Source organism: Apus apus, chromosome 9, assembly GCF_020740795.1.
Source record: "Apus apus isolate bApuApu2 chromosome 9, bApuApu2.pri.cur, whole genome shotgun sequence".
Lineage (NCBI taxonomy): Eukaryota > Metazoa > Chordata > Aves > Apodiformes > Apodidae > Apus > Apus apus.
Genome location: NC_067290.1, coordinates 16685376 through 16699739, shown reverse-complemented (window position 1 = coordinate 16699739; position 14364 = coordinate 16685376). Strand labels below are relative to the sequence as shown.

The window sequence follows — 14364 nt, the reverse complement described above, 5'->3', positions numbered from 1 at the left end:
TTTAAATCGCCCCCGTCACCTCCCGCTCTGTGCCCTGAGGATGCTGCCCGCGGCTCCCGGGGGGCGGGCGCGGGGACAGCCCGCAGCTGCCAGGGCCCGGCCCGCGGCCTGGGCGGAGAGGTAGCTAAGGCTGCCCGGCCTGTCCTTCGAGACTCGGTAGAGCGAACAGCGAGGGGGTCGGCAGGAAGGTTCCCCGCTGTCCGGCGCGGGCGGTGGGCGCTGCGCCCCGGGCCCGCAGGGGCGGCGGGGCTGGGGAAGCACCGCCCCGGGCCCGCCGGGCATTGTGGGAAGCAGAGGGAAATATGGCGGATGGTGAGGAACCGTAAGTGCCCTGTATGTGCGTGCTCGGCCGGCCCTTCCCCCGCTCCCCGGGGACGGGTGGGCCCCGGAGTCCCCCTCTCCCTCCTCCCCGGTCTCTGTAGCGCGATACTGACCCTTCTTTTATTCTCTCTCTTTTAGGGAGAAGAAAAGAAGGAGGCTAGAGGAGCTGCTGGCGGATGGGTTAGTGCGGGGCTGCGGGCGAGCGGGCCCCCGGCCCGGGGCAGGGGCAGGCAGCGCTTGCTGAGGGGCGGCTGGTAGGGCAGGGCGAGCCGCAGCCCCGCAGGAGAGGTGTGGGCTGGGAGGAGGCTGCGGGGTTAGCGCAGGGCTGCGGGGCCCGCTGGAGAGGCGCTGGCAAGGGCCGGCCGTGAGGGAGCGGGCCCGGCGGGAGGAGGGAGCCGGCGGAAAGGTTTTGGGTGGGTCAGCGTGAGGACGGGGAAGGCGAAAGGGCGCTTGAACAGCAAGGACTGGGGAAGAGGGATCTCCTGGGGAGAGGACCAAGGGGCTCACCCGGAGCGGGGATGGGAATTGCGAGCTTGGAGCTTGGCATGAGTAAAGGCTGGTGTGCTGGAGAGCTTTGTGGCAGGAGTGGAAAGAGCTGCACTGCTGGTCAGGGACCTGGGGAGGGCCTCTAGGCTAGAAGCAGGTGACTAAATTTTGGCTGAAAATTAAAAATTCAGGCTACAGAACAGTTGCTTCTGCTTATTAAAAGCCTAAATTCTGTGCATCTGTCTTAACGGCCTTGAAAACTAATGCTCGGAAATCTTTACCCTCATCTGCTTCCATCCCTTAACTCTTCCCTTCCATCTGCTTGTGTCCCTCTTCCCAAAGATCACAGAGCAGACCTGCCTGCGTGTGCCGTGGGCTCACAGGAGGTGCCTGTGTGTCTTGGGGTGAGGGTCACAGAAATCCTTGGGCATGTGGGAGTTGGGGGGTGCATGTCCCTCAAAAAGCATGGAGCTCGGGAGATGTGAAGGTGGCAGGGAAAAGTCTGGGCCTAAAGCAACATTAGGACTGTGGTGCTCTGATCTTTTAAACAAGATTAAAAATTAAATGTAATTTGATGGAATTAATAAGGATTTTGTTAAATTCCAACCCAGTACTGCTGTAACAACACAAAAATAAACACTTTAAAAAACTGGCTCTGAAGTTAAATGTAAGACCTCAGGTCAAGTTATTGATGTTTTTTCAGATCTCCACAATGTCCAACCCTGTAAAAACCAAACTAGTAGAATCACAAAAATGAAACTAGGTCTTACCATTTATCACCTGTAGAGGAGAACTCATGTAAACAGGAGTACTGCTGCTTAGTGGCTATTTGTATGGATTGCATTAAAGGATACAAGAAAAGTGTTCTTAATGTCACCAAGTAAAGCTTCTGCACTTGTTTCCTGAAAAGATAAAAATCACAATGTAATCCATGGACACAATTATTGTGGTGTTTGTTGAACCATTTTGTTTGCTTGATGCACAACCTGAAAACTGCTATGCTACAGGTGAGCCCAGTGTTCAGCAGAGGGAGTCTTGTATTTACTCACACCTTCCTAAAAACTAATTTTTGATGTAAATTTCTGAACACTGGGGAGATACAAAAGTGCAAGTCAAAAGGCCCTTATGAATTAAAATAAATGTTGCAGATCTTACTTAACTGTTAACACAGTAACTTAACCTAAAGTCAGCAGTTAACCAGGAATTAATTTGGTCTGCAATCAAAATACAGGCAAATTATGATGCATTTCTTTCTGCACTTAAGTGAAGTTTTCCCCTGTTATTTAAAATCTTTTTTAAAGTTGTTGCCAGTATGTTAAAATTAATGGACATAGTGTGTTGTCCATCTTCTGAGTTCTGTGAGGATAAAGGTATTAATTGTCTAGGTGTTTTCACTACATTTTTCTTCTTATTTTGAGATGAACCACCAGGAAGTAATAAATACAAACATTACCCAAGAGTTATCAATACACGTGCTCTTCGTATTACTTCATAGGAGGAGGCAAATAACCCTCCTTATCATTGGTGACACAACCTTTCATGCTCAGGATTGGCAAAGCTTTTTAATAACAAGCTTAGTTTTTCATTAATGTAGGACATAATTGTTCGTATCTGTTGAGTGGAGCTCCTGCCTAAACAGAGAAGTGCTCTGTGTTAAGGAAGGGCTTGTCCTGTGTATGCAAAGGTCTTACATTAGAGAGTGACTTAAGAGAGCTGATTTAACTTACTCTAGTAGGTCTTGTAACAGTTTAAATTTATAGTGATGTACAGCTAAAAGTGACCTGCAAAAGCAGAAAAAAGGGTAGGGGAGTATTTAATGTAATTTAAGAAGATAACTGCAAACATTTCTTTTTTCTAGTCATATTGCTACTGTTGACAGGCTCAGCTGGTGACTGAAAACTCGGTGTGTTCTAAATGATGTAGTCCTAATTGAGGGTGAAGAGCATTCTGTATTTTTTTAAATTCCTATTTAAATAAACTGCTGTAAGGATTCAGAGGAGACAACCTGGGCTCTTCTTAACAGTAAGAGTAACAACACATTCCTGTTATTTATTCAGTGTCTCACAATTGTAGTTACATACTGGTAATTCCAAATATTATTGATGAACCTAAAGTCTGTCAAAAAAAGCGTAAAGACTTGACTGATGAAAACAAAAATCACCCTCAAAAATCTAAAGGGACAACATCTTTTTCTGTGTCCACTTTAAGTATGAGGAAAATAAAAGCAAAAAGACTAGACCCTTTTTTCACTTCAGGTCAACTTTTACTGGTAATGGCTAAATCAGTGGGATTTAATGGAAATGCCTGGGGTTTTTCCCTTTTGTGCTTCCCTATTATTTCTTTCTAGTGCCACAAAGAATGCCCACTCATGCAAATGTCATGCACATAACTTACATGCCTGAAGAATATGCAGATGCATTTGTATGACTGGTCAACAATTTCGGTGTTTTTGAGATATATCAAGGAAAAAAAAAATATTTCAGAGCTGTGGCTTTTTCTCTATGATTTTGCAGCTGAATTTACTGTGTTCTGTGCAGAATGGCTGTTGATGGTGGGTGTGGGGACACTGGAGACTGGGAAGGTCGCTGGAACCATGTAAAGAAGTTCCTCGAGCGATCTGGACCATTCACACATCCTGATTTCGAGCCAGGCACTCAAGTGAGAAACAATTTAAATCAATTTGTAGCGTGTGTTGCAAACTCGTGTAAACAGTTTCATTCCTTGACCACCAGCAGTGTATGGCTACTAAAGCTACATGGAAAGCTTCTGGTTTAGTCACCTGAACATTATGATTCTAGAAGAAAAGACTGTATTCTTTTTATAAGCTTGTATTTCTAAATTGTACAGTGTCGACTACTAATTTGCTGTCATCTTATGTATAGATAATGTAATAACATGAATTATGCTCTTTGAGTTCCACATAAAAACCAGCAGCATTTGTCACTCCATTTTTAAGTAATTAGACACACTAAGGAACTGCTTGTACTTTAAGTAGGAGATAAGGTTAATATGAATGCTTAGAGAATTCGGAAATAATATTTAGTAGGGAAAAACAAAATTTAGACTGTTTAATTATTTCTTCTACTTTCTTTTTTTGGTAAATTTTGCTTCATTGCTTATAGTTGAATGTATTTTACTATTACCTTTATAATCTGCTGCTCCATTATTTACTAGTTTGAGACAGATGTCTATTAGAACAGTTCACAAAAAGCATTTATATAGTTTACATTTAAATTCTTTTAGCCAGCAATGTTGTCTCTGTTTTATTTCATATTATATACCAGTAAAATATTCAGAGGAAGAAAACTATGTCTTTTAACTGAAAAATAATAAAGGTGGTCCTTGTTTTTTTCATGGTCAAAATTAATATAAATAGAATACTGATTATCAACAAAGGTCTTGCTTTTCGGTAAGTTAGGATGTAGGAACTGCATGGACTTAACAACTGATTAAAGTCTGTATAATTACTCTTGCAAGTACAGACTGTTTTATTGATCATTATGTGAAGCTTATTAGGCACTGGAAATGTATGGTAATGCATTTATAAGACTTATGAAACAAAGGGCATGTTATACATTTTCCTTTCTAGTGCATTAATTTTTTGTTTTATATTTTCTGCAGGCTCTTGAGTTTTTGTTAAACACATGTAAAGTACTAGTTATTGGAGCAGGTGGATTAGGTTGCGAGCTCCTGAAAAACCTGGTAATTACTCTGTTTTCACACTTTGCTTCTCAGAATCTTTTTTCTTGATGAAATTATCTTTTCTGCTTTGTTCATTTGGTAGTTTTGGTTGTATATAGCTCCTAAATTTATAAGTTCTAATCAAATGGTATAAAATGCATGATACAGACTATAAACTTGAAGAATACACTTTATTAATAAGCTTGAAAGGTGATAGCTAATAAATCATATGCAACATATTAGACTATCTCAAAGTTGTTATAAGGGACAGACAACATGGTACTTGCTTATGAAGTGTAGACAAAAGTTCACCCCCAGCCTTGTCTGATGTTGGTAATTTTTTCTGACTACCAGATCTAGGGAAATGAAGTAAAATTCCAACCAAAGATGCTCACAAAGCTACAAGGAAGTGTTTGAAATACAATGGCTGAAATTAAACTGCCATAAGTAGCTAGTACAAAGTTTAGTATCAACAGTCAAAGTTGAATTCAATTCCAATTTAATTTACATCTTCGGATTAATTTAAAGTGAGGTTAGAATAGGTGAAATTATTTATGTTCTTTCATAGAGAAACTAATAGTGCCAAACTTACTGTGCCTATGGTGACCTTTATGTCATGGAATCCATTTGGTCTTCTCAAGTAGTGGTTTTCCTTTAGTGGTTTTCCAGTTCCTCAGGATCAGTAAATTGGAATTTGTCTGCAGAGCCTGAAAGCTCCCTCAGAGTTGTGTCTGAATTCAGCCCATGTAATGGCAGCTTCATTGAGTCAGACCAACAGTGCTATATAAGTTATATATATATATAATATGTAAATTGATTAAACAAATAGGCAATCAGTTTCCTGATACAGCATTTTAAATACTTAGTACTTATGGAATGTCTCTGTTTGTTCAGAAAATGTAAAATGTAACGTTTGGAAGTCCTTATATATAAAAAGATTGAGTGTTAAAAGAAAAAAATGTAGGGGATGGGACTCAGTTTTTTTGGGGTCACTTCAGAACATTACAACACATTTCCTTTCTCTCCTTTAACCACAATTCATATTTTTTTCTTTGTGCATGACAGATGTCATTACTTTATCAGATCAGCCTTGCAATACAGTTTTAAAGCAATTTACAGTTATTTACCCAATCTAGTGATGAGCTGCATGCAAGCAGAGGTCAGGCAGAACCTCTGTCAGAGCCTGGGTGTGCTCTTAGGTAGTGAGGTGACCTTCTGTGTTTGTATTCTGTTCCAGCATGGAATGCAGTGAGGGATGCTGGCTTGTTTTGAAATGGGATTTGAGGCTGAACATCCCAGTCTCATTTATGCCAACTGTGAAAATGGTGCATGTTCAAAACCTTAAAATTTTAGCAAAATGAAACTTTGTTTTTCTGTTCCTGCCAAGCAAGAAAGTGCCTATGGTATTTCTTCAAGACCTGCTTTTTTCCCCCCACAATTAATGCTTAGCCCACCATTGACTTCCCTGTGTTAGGATTAAGTAGGATAAAGCCATACTGCACTCAGGAGAACATTGTCTTTGAGCACTGAAATGTTACTAATTCCATCTGACCAAACATCAGCATTACCCACCCAACAAAGAGCACTGTTCTGAGAAGGAACAGCCATATACCTGTCTGCAGGGAATGAAGAGCAAATACATTTGTTCCTCCAGAGGTTGCTTTTTTGGCATGTGGAATTAATTTTGGAGCACTGTAAGGATTTCATTTCCTGTTAAATGAAGTTGACTGTCTTTTTTTCACAGGCACTGTTGGGCTTTAGGCAGATCCATGTTATTGACATGGATACTATAGATGTTTCTAATCTTAACCGACAGTTTCTGTTTCGGTAAGTGATAATTTCACAATTCAATTTAAAAAAACCCCAAACCTAAACATGTAAATGTAAAATATGATAATTATTTTGGTTAAACAAGATGTCATTAAAGATTACTAAACCTTCACATCACAGTATTACTCATAATTAACTAAATGCTGCATGTGATTCCTTCTTGTTTTGAGATCTGTGGTGTCATAGTTTGACCATGATGAAAAATGACACACATTCCTTACCGTTCAAATAAGCTGACTAATGCAGAAGGTGACACCAAAAAATAAAGCACACGGGTTGAGGTGCCAGTTTTTCTGGTACCCTTTCCTTCCAAGCAAAATGAAAAATGGTTGGAGGTTTTTTTTGTGCTGATAACTGTAGTTACATGGACATATTTAGATAACTCTGTGGCTCTTGTATCTAGCCCTTTACAGGGATTCTTTAACATTATCCATATAAATAAATTGTCCTGTAGTAACAGTCACTTAATTCAGTATTGCAATGCATAGAGTCTGGAAAGATGGAATCTACTAAAATGGTTGATGCATTTGAAATGGCTTGTTTATTTCCCCAGACCAAAGGATGTTGGGCGACCAAAAGCAGAAGTTGCAGCAGAATTCCTGAACAGCCGCATTCCCAACTGTGCTGTTGTAGCGTATCCTTTTGTAGACAAGTAGTAGCCCCAAAGGCTTCAAAAAGCCCTAGAAAACTCAGTAGGTGGTAAGATTATCTAAAGTATTTTGCTGCCATCCTCTCTTTTTCCTACAATAAAGAACAGATTCATTCACAATCACAGCTGGTGATTGAGAATTCTTTCTTGGTGGCATTAGTATGCAGGAAATCCATGTGGGGAAATAAGGCAGAAACTATTTTTGTCTTTCCACTGGGTAATTTTTATTCAAATGTGATATGCTGATTTTCACTGAGATATCAGAATTGCAGGTTCATTCCCTAGAGTGTTTTGAGTATGTACTTGTAGGAAATGCTCGTTCATAAACTTAGAGCAGCACTTAGTGATGCAGGACTTTGTGGGAGCACGATTTGAGTTTCCTACATAGTCAGCCTGCTGAGCTTTCTGCTGTGTTTGAATGTTACAGTGTGTCTCTTGTTTTGTCAGATGCCATAGCTTCAGCTTTGGGAGTTTTAATCTTTCAATCACTTAGGTCTTCTAAAAATGTAATAAAATTATAGTAATAAATCAGGCAGTGCTTTGGCTTTAGGTTAGCAAATAGAAAACAATAAATTTAACTGCTTTATTAGTATATTCCTTTACTGGACTTACATTCAGATATTTTAAAAAGATTCAAGACATGGATGAAAGCTTCTACAGACGTAAGTGGTATTTGCTTGCCTGCCAAACACCCACGGGTGCTTTAAGGGAACATTGCAGTTGTTACTGCTTGTTGCTTGCTTTTCCTGGTAGTTAGGTTGCTAATTATTTTAGGCTTCTACAATATTCTGGAAGTAAAAGTAACAGACAGACAAAACTTAAATGCATCTGACATGTAAGTACTTTAGGGGAGATAGTTAATCCACAGTCAGTTCTTCTGGACTGTTATGGACAGAATAGTTGGCTTGTCTTAAGAAGTGTGCATTAGGACAGACTTTAAATAATGTTTTTTTTTTTTCCCCTAGAGTTTCATATTATTGTTTGTGGGCTGGACTCTATAATTGCAAGAAGATGGATAAATGGCATGCTGGTAAAGTCTTCAGTCTTTTAAAAGCCTGGTTATTGCTCAAGTATAGATAACTAAAACAGAACAGATTTGTGTTGAATGTGTCGTTAAAATGAACTGGGAGTGCTGTTGAAATGCACAGCTTTCTGTATCTCTTTCTGTGTTCTTTTTTCTTTTTGTGACAGGACAAAATGCAGGCTCTCTTGCCTACCTTTTTCTTGAGGAATGTTAGCCAACATTTGTGCAATGCCCTGCAGGGGTAATTTCGAAGTTAGATTACATTGTAGTCAGCTTTTGTGCAGTCAGCTTTTGAAAAGCCTAAGAAGGGAAGTTCCAGAGCCTCTCTGGATGCTCCTATTGTGAATGTGCTTTGTTGTTTTTTTTTTCATTAGTCAAATAGTACTTACTGTGCTGCAACTTGTAAATGTCATCTTTTGGAGCCTTGTTGCTACTAAAGTAGTAGAAAGCTGGTCATTGAACTAGGTTCCTTTGTTTATAAAATATTGATCTTGAATATTTCCCAGTACTTCAAAAGAAAAAAACAAGCAAAGCAACAAATCAAGAACCAAACCCCTAAATTCTTCAAACCAACCATTGTTCTGGTATACTTAAAGGAAATAATAACATTTATCAGGGGGTAAGGGCAGAATGAGGTGGAGGGTGAAAGTGGTATATGAAGTCCTGTGCACTGAGAAATAAGTAGTGTTTTATACACTATGTATCCTTAAAATAAACTGTAGATTAAGTTATCAATCTTAAGGTGTAACAGATTGCCATTAAGAAAAAAAAAAAATAGGATTTCTTTTCTTCCTGCAACTTGTTCCATAAAACCAAATGGAACAAAACCAAACAACCCCTTTCTTTATTCTTCAGATGTCATTTTTACATTATGAAGATGGTGTACTGGATCCAAGCTCCATCATACCTTTAATAGATGGAGGGACAGAAGGTTTTAAAGGAAATGTTCGTGTGATTATTCCTGGTATGACAGCATGTGTTGAATGCACACTTGAGCTTTATCCACCACAGGTAATTGCAACCAGAAAGACTTCATTTTTTTTATATTCCTCTGATTTGCTTGTTTATTTTCCTAGTGCTGTACATAATGTGTCACATGCTTGCTTCTGGTTTTCTTCCCCTGCCCACACCAGGTTAATTTTCCCATGTGTACTATTGCATCTATGCCCAGACTACCAGAGCATTGTATTGAGTATGTCAGGATATTGCAGTGGCCAAAGGAGCAACCTTTTGGAGGTAATTAGTATATTGCACTCCTGCTAAACTGACATTTCTCCTTTTAACTCATTTGGTCTGAGTTGGGTGTACACAGCTACTTTTAATAAAACCTGCCTACCTTTTAACCTTTTGTGGCTATTGTCATATTGAATCTAAGCCTCCTCCTAGCTGGTGATGGATTGTCTCTTCTTGCACTTGCTCTCTGGTTACACACTTGTTCATGTGCTTCTCTCCCTTGCACTGCACATCTTTCCTGACTCCAAATGTAACCTGTAACAGCTCTGTAAATCTGTGAAGTTAAGACAGTTTATGCATAGGAATTGTTAAAACTTACAGTGTTTGTAGAAATGATGTTTTGATTATTTAAAGTGTCAATTTTTACTAGTTTAATAGAGTATTAGTTTTAACCCAAATTACAACAAAGGGATTTTTTTAGACAAAAAGAATGCTGCGTTTCTGAAGAACTCATAATTTATCTGTAAATATCTAACTTTGCTGTAGAAGGTGTTGCATTGGATGGAGATGACCCTGAACATATACAGTGGATTTACCAGAAGTCTTTAGAAAGAGCATCACAGTTTAATATTAAAGGTGTTACATACAGACTCACCCAAGGTAAGGGCCTGGCATTTCACTACATTTGTGGCATTTTAGATTACGCTGTATTGGCCTTCTTTGTATTTGTTATGACTAAGCTGGCAGCTCTGCTGAGAAAGAAACAGTTCTTTTCTCCCATAACATCTTAAAACAGAAACAAGCAGCTTGTTTCCTGCACCAGCACAAATATTTTGTGATGAATCAGATGTTCAGGCATTCATGATGAATCAGAGGAACTTATCTGGGACAAAACTGAACATTCTTTTCACCGTTTATTTTTAACCTGGACCAGCTCCTCAGTTTACATGACACTGTGGCCATTTTTGCTGGGTCAAAGGGTAGAAACAAAAGAAGGTGATTGCACCTTTCAGCACAGAGCACTTCTGCCAGTTTAAGCTGCTTAAGACCATAGCATCTTTTCTTTACTGCTGTGTATGCCTTCCTTCACATGCAAGTGCAGAATGCTGCCACTCATTTAATCAGCATTTTAAATGCTAACCAAATAGAGAAGAAGTGGAGAATCTCGTACAGAATCTCCAGATTTCTTGGTAACTTCGTTTTTTATTTGTAGTACTGAGAATAGATTTGAACTGCTGGGCTTGAAATGCCACACTTGAACCTCAAAAAAGGGTGAACTGATTCCTCCTATATCTTCCTCAGATTCCACCTGCTGTATTGCAGACAGTATTTTTCTTGGCAGCAAGTTTATCCTGGCTTCTGTAGTAGTATTTTTAATACAGATAAATGTAAACTCCAGTTACAAAATATAATTATGTGCATGCAAACGGCTGCACGTATTTCAGCATCTGAAGATGGCTTCATGATAAAGTACACAACAGAAGGAAGGCAAAGATTAAAAAATGATGCATTTTTTCTCAGGTGTGAAGGGTTACAAATCAGTAATGAGAAGACAGAAACTCCAGACGAGTTAGGAATTTGCTGTCTTTTTGGCAGGCCTAAAAAAAGAGTGAACCTCCTTGTTCCCAGTTTGCAAACTTGTGTGCACAGCAAGTCTTGCTTTCTGTCAGTGTGGGTACTGTGCTGTTGGGCTGTTGGATGGAGATGGAAGTGCAGTTTGGCAAGCCTGTTCTTGCAGAAGGAAAACCAACCTTAAATATATTTCCATTATTTATTTATCCAATTAACCAGGAATAGAACTGAGTTGTAAATTAATTTTCAGTGCTAAATGCAAGAGTATTTGTTTCTAGAATTTGTTCACTCGTTCCCTTTGTGTGATACCTTCTTTTTCTCAATATGCTTGGTCCATTCCTCCAATTAAGAAGTGCCCAAGTATTTGAGAAGGATGCCATTATGTATTATTGTTAGGGAAATTCCTGGAAAGTGTTCAAAGTACCTTTGGGTACACCCTTCTGTAACTATTCCGGGTAAAAGTTGTCAGTTCTCAGTGTAGTTTCTTGGGAAGGACAAAGCTGTGTTCTGTTTTACAGGGGTGGTTAAACGGATTATTCCAGCAGTAGCTTCTACAAATGCAGTAATTGCAGGTATGCTAAAATAATTAATTTCACTTCTGCGTTATATACTTCAGAGTTGTGTAAGGCAATGGTTTGGAATAGAGAGCTTGAGGAGCTTAACAGTAATTCTTAAATGGTCTGATTTATTCTTACAGTCTCATTTCTGTTTTCCATAGAGAAACCGCCTATGACGGTGTAAATTTTAAGCTCAAGTATGGGTATGGGAGTGAGCACAAGCATTTGAGTCTGGGGGGGAAAAAAAGGAAAACATGGAATATAAGCTTAGCATAGTCTCAGATTGATGCTGAATGGATGATGTTAAGGCATGAAACTACCAGCTGCCTTCAGATGCTTATTTTTCTCTTTAGAAATGTTTATACTCATTGGGGGTTTTTTGGCACTTCTTTTGTGATGTAATGTTGTGCACTAATGTCTGCTTGTTCTGAAACAGAGCTATAAAGTGAAGAAATTGTTTGGTTTTTCTCATTCCAGCTGTTTGTGCCACTGAAGTTTTCAAAATAGCCACAAGGTATTTCATTTATGATTAATAACATACATGATTTCCAACCTAGTGACACGTATTAACACTAACTTATTTGTCATTGTAGCGCGTACATTCCTCTTAACAACTACTTGGTGTTTAATGATGTGGATGGATTATACACGTACACATTTGAAGCTGAAAGAAAGGTTAGTGCCATTAAAGGCTTGCAGGGTTGTTTCCTTGGGTTTTCTTGAACCTAGGCAGTTATTGTGTATTTCTGAAACTCAGTATTGAACCTCTTGGCCCCTAGCACTGAATAATAATGGTAGGACTTTTTTTTCAAGAACTTCTGTGGTTATTTACCTCCAGATCAACACAACTTTTATCTGATGTCCTGGTAACGAAACTTTTTCTTCTACCCATCAGTTTACCAAAAAATATTGCATAGTATATGTAATGGCATATTTCAGTTTTTGCCTGTTTAGCCAAAATTTCTTCAACAACAGCTACTTCTGTGGTGCCTGTTAGGGCAGCACTGGCATTGCAGCTGTTCTGCTGTGCCACCTGCAGAGAAAAACTGTACCTGACTTTTTGGAAAGGGAATCCTTAAGATTTCCCCTGTAATACAAGAAACATGGTTTACAAAATAAGATACGTAATCTTAAGAAGACTCATAAGCAAATCTTCTCAAAAAGTGGTTCTGACAGTTGATTTTTAAAGTTTATAGGCATAAACGTCATGTCAGATGAAATTTGTAGTTGTAAATACTTGGCTGCTGTTGAGAGCCAGTCAAACAGTGACAGGCTTCACAGGAGCTGGGTTTTGTCTTTAATATTTGCAACAGCATTTCTAGAGCTAAAACTTTTTTTTTTGTTTTTAAAGACAAATGCACAAATAGTTTTGAGACCTAATTTGCAGCATTTTAAATATCATATTTAACTTAACTTGTTTTCTCGTGCTACTCTCTTGTAGGAGAACTGCCCAGCCTGCAGCCAGCTTCCCCAAAACATAGAGATTTCCCCATCAGCTAAACTGCAGGAGATCTTGGATTACTTGACCAACAATGCTTCACTGTAAGTGTGCAACTGTTCTGCAATTTATTTGATAATTTTTGATAATTAGGTGTTTCAAAGGGGTAATTTCTAAATGCATTTTTACTTGATTGGTTTTGTTTAATACATACAGGCAAATGAAATCTCCTGCCATCACAGCAACTATGTATGGGGGAAATAAAACACTTTATTTACAGGTAATCTGAACATATATGATTGTCTTTATTTAAACTTACGTGTCTGAATTTGAAAGGCAAAGTTTTGGCTTTTTTTTTTTTTCCTTTTTTTTTTTTTGCAGACAGTAGCTTCAATTGAAGAACGAACGAGGCCGAATCTTTCCAAGACACTAAAAGGTATCAGGTGTAGATTTTCAATAGGCTTCTCTAAACAGAAAGTCAGTCAGTTTTGTGTTTAGCTTTCCTTTGCACCAGACAGTAGAATCTCCTTCATTAATGCTTTTTACACCTTTCTCTGGTTGCTCAGGGATGAGCTTTGAGTTGTTTAAATGTGAAGTGTGGGCAGATGTGATCTGATGGAGAAAAACACTGCAAGAAAGCAATGGTAACTGATGTAGATTAAGTATCCTTCAGTATTGTTTGATGTATTTCTTGACAAGAAATCTGTTAGATTTCTAGTTGAATGAGATTAATATTAGTTTTGTTAGTATTCCGCAGGTTTATTTCTTAACATTTATGATTTGTGGGAATGGGGTTCCTAACTTTTTTTTTTTAAAAAAAACTAAAAAAAAAATATCCAAAAACCAAACCACATGGGTTTGCTGTATTTAGTTTTCTTTCTGTTTCAGAACTGGGGCTTGTGGATGGCCAGGAACTTGCAGTTGCTGATGTTACTACACCACAGACTATGCTGTTCAAGCTTCACTTTACCACTTAATTTATTCATAAGTAAATTGCATATACAGCAAGAGGCATCTGTACCCACCTTGTAAAGCAAATGTACTCTGTGGGTGTTAAGGCAACCCAAAATGTTCATGTTACTACTAGCAGTGTTGAAGGTTAGGTAATACAAGGAATCATCCTATTTCACAATTGTATGTAGAAGCCAATATTTGGTGGATTATATTTGTATAAATACTTATGAATGTACAGAACTCTGATGTATAGGAAAACACTTTTTCCCGCCAGATTTTGTTGTCAAAATGTCAATGTTAATATACCTTCAGACACATGGAAATGTCAAGGTGGCCAAAGGGCCAAAGTTTGGTTTTAAATTGGAGCACTCCGATACTTGCTAAGTTACCTTAAAACCAAAAGAGGGCAGGAGATTAAAATGAGCAGTGTCCTCTTGTTTGATATTGATGAGGCTTATGGAAGGTGTGAAGTATGAAAGATTAACTTCGTTTACAAGCAAATGTGAAAGGACAAAACAAACAGCTGTACATGAAAATACAGACGTGTCTGCTCGCAGTCCCCACACAGTGCTGCAAGATTATGTTCAAGTATCATTGGTGCTGTTAAGGTATTTATTAATAAAAAATCATAAAGACACTTTATTTTGTGGCTTATCAATGGACATTCAACGGCGTGGAT

The 14364-nt window shown here is 38.7% G+C and overlaps 1 protein-coding gene across 7 annotated transcripts; it reads left to right on the top strand.

Moving 5' to 3' along the window:
* The first annotated feature begins 98 nt into the window (after nucleotides 1-98).
* On the top strand, nucleotides 99-14322 carry UBA3 (ubiquitin like modifier activating enzyme 3). 7 transcript variants are annotated; one of them, XM_051627567.1, is made up of 18 exons: nucleotides 99-322; nucleotides 460-501; nucleotides 3345-3465; nucleotides 4429-4509; nucleotides 6233-6315; nucleotides 6872-6952; nucleotides 7586-7629; nucleotides 7933-7997; nucleotides 8847-9002; nucleotides 9125-9227; nucleotides 9714-9824; nucleotides 11255-11308; nucleotides 11771-11807; nucleotides 11887-11968; nucleotides 12735-12835; nucleotides 12948-13011; nucleotides 13113-13167; nucleotides 13620-14322. In XM_051627567.1, exons 1-18 carry the CDS (start codon nucleotides 303-305, stop codon nucleotides 13706-13708), a joined length of 1389 nt encoding a protein of 462 aa, XP_051483527.1. In that variant the 5' UTR covers nucleotides 99-302; the 3' UTR covers nucleotides 13709-14322. The 7 variants fall into 7 exon arrangements, with proteins under 7 accessions (XP_051483527.1, XP_051483524.1, XP_051483528.1 ...); XM_051627564.1 differs by having other exon boundaries at nucleotides 104-322; nucleotides 9711-9824; XM_051627570.1 differs by having other exon boundaries at nucleotides 107-312; nucleotides 9711-9824.
* Nucleotides 14323-14364: the final 42 nt, after the last annotated feature.